The 7,500-nt window shown below is 43.0% G+C and overlaps 1 protein-coding gene across 6 annotated transcripts in view; it reads left to right on the top strand.

The window, feature by feature from the left end:
* dctn1a (dynactin 1a) overlaps positions 1-7,500 on the top strand; it is a 70,454-nt gene that overhangs the window by 48,056 nt on the left and 14,898 nt on the right. For all 6 annotated transcript variants that reach the window (XM_077227411.1, XM_077227412.1, XM_077227409.1 and 3 more), the window contains 5 exons: positions 990-1,158; positions 1,268-1,336; positions 4,804-5,016; positions 5,999-6,160; positions 7,023-7,154. In XM_077227411.1, coding sequence (XP_077083526.1) covers positions 990-1,158; positions 1,268-1,336; positions 4,804-5,016; positions 5,999-6,160; positions 7,023-7,154 — 745 coding nt within the window. The remainder of the gene's footprint in view (positions 1-989; positions 1,159-1,267; positions 1,337-4,803; positions 5,017-5,998; positions 6,161-7,022; positions 7,155-7,500) is intronic.

The following is a 7,500-nucleotide window of genomic DNA, read 5'->3' on the forward strand; positions in this document are numbered from 1 at the left end:
CATTTAAGACTTCATTTAACTCATTTAAGACTTCATATAACTCATTTAAGACTTCATTTAAGACTTCATTTAACTCATTTAAGACTTCATTTAACTCATTTAAGACTTCATTTGACTCATTTAAGACTTCATTTAACTCATTTAAGACTTCATTTAACTCATTTAAGACTTCATTTAACTCATATAAGACTTCATTTAACTCATTTAAGACTTCATTTAACTCATTTAAGACTTCATTTAACTCATTTAAGACTTCATTTAACTCATATAAGACTTCATATAACTCATTTAAGACTTCATTTAACTCATTTAAGACTTCATTTAACTCATTTAAGACTTCATATAACTCATTTAAGACTTCATTTAACTCATTTAAGACTTCATTTAACTCATTTAAGACTTCATATAACTCATTTAAGACTTCATTTAAGACTTCATTTAACTCAATTAAGACTTCATTTAACTCGTATAAGACTTCATTTAACTCATTTAAGACTTCATTTAAGACTTCATTTAACTCATTTAAGACTTCATTTAACTCATTTAAGACTTCATTTAACTCATTTAAGACTTAATTTTACTCATTTAAGACTTCATTTAACTCATTTAAGACTTCCTTTAACTCATTTAAGACTTCATATAACTCATTTAAGAATGCTCTTATGAGGATACTCGACGAAACGGACATTTAGTTAATGTATTGACTAACATAAACTAACAATGAGCAATACATTTGTTACAGTATTTGTTAATCTGTCTTAATATCAGTTAAAAAAAATAAAGCTGTTCATTGTTTGTTCATGTTAATTCACAGTGCATTAACTAATGTTAACAAGCAAATGTTGAAATTAACAGATATTAATAAATTCTGTATAAGTTCATTATTAGTTGCAATGTTGTTAACTAATGAACCTTATTGTAAAGTGCTCTTTAATGAAGAAGACCCCTACCCATAAATGATAGTGTATTATATTGTGTGTGTGTGCCAGTGCTCTGAGCCAGTGTGGCGTGGAGGTGTACAAGCGCATGGGCACGCTGTACTCGGAGATGAGCGTTCACGAGCGCTCGCTGGACTTCCTCATAGACCTGCTTCATAAAGACCAGCTCGACGAGACCGTGCTGGTGGAGCCGCTCACCAAAGCCATCAGATTCTACCAGGTGCAAACACACACACACACACTCTCACACACTGCTGTTCATACTGGCAGTAATGTAATCAGTGTAGTGTACGTTTCCTGCGTTCACTGCTGAATGTTTGTTCTTGCAGCAACTGTACAGCGTTCACCTGTCTGAACAGCCTGAGGACTGCAGCACACAGCTGGCCGACCACATCAAGGTGCGTCATCACCTGCATCAGCCAATCACTGAGTCAGAATCACTGAGTCAGATTCACCTGCATCAGCCAATCACTGAGTCAGAATCACCTGCATCAGCCAATCACTGAGTCAGAATCACCTGCATCAGCCAATCACTGAGTCAGAATCACCTGCATCAGCCAATCACTGAGTCAGAATCACCTGCATCACCCAATCACTGAGTCAGAATCACCTGCATCAGCCAATCACTGAGTCAGAATCACCTGCATCAGCCAATCACTGAGTCAGAATCACCAGCATCAGCCAATCACTGAGTCAGAATCACCTGCATCAGCCAATCACGGAGTCAGCATCACTGAGTCAGAATCACCTGCATCAGCCAATCACTGAGTCAGAATCAGTGAGTCAGAATCACCAGCATCAGCCAATCACGGAGTCAGAATCATTGAGTCAGATTCACCTGCATCAGCCAATCACTGAGTTAGAATCCCCTGCATCAGCCAATCACTGAGTCAGAATCAACTGCATCAGCCAATCACTGAGTCAGAATCACCTGCATCAGCCAATCACCTGCATCAGCCAATCACTGAGTCAGAATCACCTGCATCAGCCAATCACTGAGTCAGAATCACCAGCATAAGCCAATCACGGAGTCAGAATCACCTGCATCAGCCAATCACTGAGTCAGAATCACCTGCATCAGCCAATCACTGAGTCAGAATCACCTGCATCAGCCAATCACTGAGTCAGAATCACCAGCATCAGCCAATCACGGAGTCAGAATCACCTGCATCAGCCAATCACTGAGTCAGAATCACCTGCATCAGCCAATCACTGAGTCAGAATCACCTGCATCAGCCAATCACTGAGTCAGAATCACCTGCATCAGCCAATCACTGAGTCAGAATCACCTGCATCAGCCAATCACTGAGTCAGAATCACCTGCATCACCCAATCACTGAGTCAGAATCACCTGCATCAGCCAATCACTGAGTCAGAATCACCTGCATCAGCCAATCACTGAGACAGAATCACCTGCATCAGCCAATCACTGAGTCAGAATCACTGAGTCAGCCAATGACTGAGTCAGAATCACCTGCATCAGCCAATCACTGAGTCAGAATCACCTGCATCAGCCAATCACTGAGTCAGAATCACCTGCATCAGCCAATCACTGAGTCAGAATCACCTGCATCAGCCAATCACTGAGTCAGAATCACTGAGTCAGAATCACTGAGTCAGAATCACTGAGTCAGAATCACTGAGTCAGAATCACCTGCATCAGCCAATCACTGAGTCAGAATCACCTGCATCAGCCAATCACGGAGTCAGAATCACCTGCATCAGCCAATCACTGAGTCAGAATCACCTGCATCAGCCAATCACTGAGTCAGAATCACTGAGTCAGAATCACTGAGTCAGAATAACCTGCATCAGCCAATCACTGAGTCAGAAGATCACTGAGTCAGAATCACCTGCATCAGCCAATCACTGAGTCAGAATCACTGAGTCAGCCAATCACTGAGTCAGAATCACCTGCATCAGCCAATCACTGAGTCAGAATCACTGAGTCAGCCAATCACTGAGTCAGAATCACCTGCATCAGCCAATCACTGAGTCAGAATCACTGAGTCAGAATCACTGAGTCAGAATCACCTGCATCAGCCAATCACTGAGTCAGAAGATCACTGAGTCAGAATCACCTGCATCAGCCAATCACTGAGTCAGAATCACTGAGTCAGCCAATCACTGAGTCAGAATCACCTGCATCAGCCAATCACTGAGTCAGAATCACCTGCATCAGCCAATCACTGAGTCAGAATCACCTGCATCAGCCAATCACTGAGTCAGAATCACTGAGTCAGCCAATCACTGAGTCAGAATCACCTGCATCAGCCAATCACTGAGTCAGAATCACCTGCATCAGCCAATCACTGAGTCAGAATCACCTGCATCAGCCAATCACTGAGTCAGAATCACTTGCATCAGCCAATCACTGAGTCAGAATCACCTGCATCAGCCAATCACTGAGTCAGAATCACTGAGTCAGCCAATCACTGAGTCAGAATCACCTGCATCAGCCAATCACTGAGTCAGAATCACCTGCATCAGCCAATCACTGAGTCAGAATCACCTGCATCAGCCAATCACTGAGTCAGAATCACCTGCATCAGCCAATCACTGAGTCAGAATCACCTGCATCAGCCAATCACTGAGTCAGAATCACCAGCATCAGCCAATCACTGAGTCAGAATCACCAGCATCAGCCAATCACTGAGTCAGAATCACCTGCATCAGCCAATCACTGACTCAGAATCACCTGCATCAGCCAATCACTGAGTCAGAATCACCTGCATCAGCCAATCACTGAGTCAGAATCACCTGCATCAGCCAATCACTGAGTCAGAATCACCTGCATCCGCCAATCACTGAGTCAGAATCACCAGCATCCGCCAATCACTGAGTCAGAATCACCTGCATCAGCCAATCACTGACTCAGAATCACCTGCATCAGCCAATCACTGAGTCGGAATCACCTGCATCAGCCAATCACTGAGTCAGAATCACCTGCATCAGCCAATCACTGAGTCAGAATCACCTGCATCAGCCAATCACTGAGTCAGAATCACCTGCATCAGCCAATCACGGAGTCAGAATCACCTGCATCAGCCAATCACTGAGTCAGAATCACCTGCATCAGCCAATCACTGAGTCAGAATCACCTGCATCAGCCAATCACTGAGTCAGAATCACCTGCATCAGCCAATCACGGAGTCAGAATCACCTGCATCAGCCAATCACTGAGTCAGAATCACCTGCATCAGCCAATCACGGAGTCAGAATCACCTGCATCAGCCAATCACTGAGTCAGAATCACCTGCATCAGCCAATCACTGAGTCAGAAGATCACTGAGTCAGAATCACCTGCATCAGCCAATCACTGAGTCAGAATCACCTGCATCAGCCAATCACTGAGTCAGAATCACTGAGTCAGCCAATCACTGAGTCAGAATCACCTGCATCAGCCAATCACTGAGTCAGAATCACTGAGTCAGCCAATCACTGAGTCAGAATCACCTGCATCAGCCAATCACTGAGTCAGAATCACCTGCATCAGCCAATCATCAATATAGTCATTCGCTCTTCTCTAGTTTCTGACTGAAAATATTTTATGTATATTATAATTTTAATCAAAGCTTTTGTTTTTTCGTCACTTTTAAATGTCTATAAAGTTCTAATAAATTTTTATTTCAGCTTTAGTTTTAGCAGTTTTATTACTTCGTCAAACTAAAACTAGCTTATTTTATTTCAAGAAGCAAAATGTTTTTATAGATTTAATTTTAGTGTAAGTTAATAAAAGTGATCCTGTTCAGTACTTTTTACTTCTTTTTCATCTCATATTTATGTTTTATTTTATTTCAGGTTTATTCTAGTAATAGTTTTAGTTTGATTAATGATAACTTTTTGTGATCACCTGTGCCTGTAGTTCACCCAGAGCGCGCTGGACTGCGTGGGGTCAGAGGTCGGGCGTCTGCGGGCCTTCCTGCAGGCGGGACAGGAAGGGGCGGGGCTTACGGTGCTCCTGAGGGACCTCAACACTTCCTGCGGGGACATTCGCCAGTTCTGCAAGAAGATCCGCCGGCGGATGCCTGGAACCGACGCACCTGGCATCCCTGCCGCGCTCACCTTCCAGCCTCAGGTACACACACACACACACACACACACACACACACTCACACACACACTCACAGGGCTGGCTCGTAAAAATTCGAATTTCAAATATTCGTCGAAGTAAAAAAAAACTGCACTTTCGAATGTTTGGTGTGTCAAGAGGTTGTGTGTGCATGTAGTAACGTTACATTACGCTGTGTTTAAGTGTGTTTTCTCAGGTTACGGATGCACTTACAGTTTTATGCACTATTGTAACCTAATTTTCCTTGCGTGCACATTAAGGAAATTATATTTTATTTAAAGGTGCACTGTGCAATATTTAGGAGGATCTGCTGACACGAATGCAATATCATATACATAACTCTGTTTTCAGTGGTGTATAAAGACCTTACATAATGACCCGTTATGTGTTTATTAGCTTAGATTGAGCCGTTTCTCTCTACACACACCGGGTGTCCTTACATCCACATGTTTCTACGGTGGCCCTGAACGGACAAACGCGTTTCGTCACTGTTGTTGTTCTTGAAGCTAGCTAAAGTCAGCAAATAAAACACTGACACAATGATGAACAAGTGACAATAATATTCACAATAACATTGATTGACTGAAAAATCAAGTAAAACGACGACGACGACATCACTTCCTGTCGGCCACCGTAACTTCCGTTGGGTGCTATTCACAACCTCACCACTAGATGCCGCTAAAACTTCACACACTGCACCTTTAAGAACAATTGTTTAAAAGGGAATGTCATTTCATTTCATTAAAAGATGCAATGCATGATTTGGTTTATATTTGCTTATTGTGCTCGCTTGCGCCCTCTTGTGGGAATAGGAGACAATACAGCACTTTATTACGTACTGCCGTTAGAATTTGAATATAATTTGAATTCGCCAATAATTACGAAAGAAATTCTAATTTAGCTTTTCAGCCATTTTGACAGCCCTACCGCCCACCCGTGCCGCTTCTCCGTGTGTGTGGACGCTCCTCATCGTGAGTGTGTGTTGCAGGTGTGTGAGGCGCTGTCGGACTGCAGGAAGCACCTGAGCCGTGTGGTGGCGGTCCTGCAGGAGGTGGCGGCGGCCGGCGCTCAGATGATCGCCCCGATGCCCGAGACAGAGGGACTGGCGGCCCTTACACTCGAGGACGTGACGTTTAAAGCAGTGGAGCAGGTACAGGACCCGCACGCATCATCAGCGTCTCACGCTCGCCGCTCTGTAACGGGAACAGTTAGGCCTGGGAATCGGATACTTGTTATAAAATGTAAATTGCGATTCCTCTGAGAGTATTTCTATAAGACTTTAAACAAATCAACTGTTTTCAGTGCTGCACACACACACACACACACACACACACACACACACACACACACACACACACACACACACACACACATACACACACACACACACACACACACACACACACATACACACACACGTATTAGTATTTTGGATCCGTGCAGTTCTTAAAGTGACAGCACTAATATTCCTACATAATAACACTAATCAAACAACACAAGACAATAGAAAATTCACTCGTTTTTTACTAAATAACTTTTGTAACTATATTTGTAATGTATATTTTATTTATAAAGTGTTATTTTACATTTGATTAACGTTTCTGAACCTGAATACCTGAAAATCTTAAAACACTTTCAATCGATTTATTTCAATCATATTTTTGTTCAGTTGACTATTTGTCGTTTTTATTTGTTCTTTTTTAATTTCTGAGTGTTTATTATCTTTAATAATGCTTGAAGTTTATATTAGTTAGACTAGTTGTTCTTCTATGGTGTTTTTAAACCACAGGCAAACTTGTGTAAGTGTGTTTATCTTGTTGATTTGTGTTCATGATATTCAGCTACAATTAAATGTTTTGCAATAACACTAAATGTGAATGATATCTAAGTTTGTTGTTGTTTTTTACGTTATTGGAATCGAAATTAGGAATCATAATCGATTAGCAGAATCTGAATCGTTAACATTCCCGCGATACCCAGCGCTAGTAACAGTGTGTGTGTGTGTGATGCAGGTTTACGGCTCTCACGGACTCGATGCGTACGAGTGTTTACGCCAGTCCTGCAGCGCCGTCATCGCCACCATGAACAAGATGGCCACCGCCATGCAGGAGGGAGAGTACGACGCCGAGAGACCGCAGCGCCCGGTACACACACACACACACACTCACACACTCACACAGACACACACACACTCACACACTCACACACACACACACACACTCACTCACACACTCACTCACACACTCACTCACACACTCACTCACACACTCACTCACACACTCACTCACACAGACACACGCACACACACACACACACACACACACACACACACACACACACACACACACACTCACACACACACACACACACTCACTCACACACTCACTCACACACTCACTCACACACTCACTCACACAGACACACGCACACACTCACTCACACACTCACTCACACAGACACACGCACACACTCACTCACACACTCACTCAC

The sequence above is a fragment of the Siphateles boraxobius genome, unplaced genomic scaffold, assembly GCF_051911475.1.
Source record: "Siphateles boraxobius isolate OS27281-9 unplaced genomic scaffold, OSU_SipBor_1 130, whole genome shotgun sequence".
NCBI lineage: Eukaryota > Metazoa > Chordata > Actinopteri > Cypriniformes > Leuciscidae > Siphateles > Siphateles boraxobius.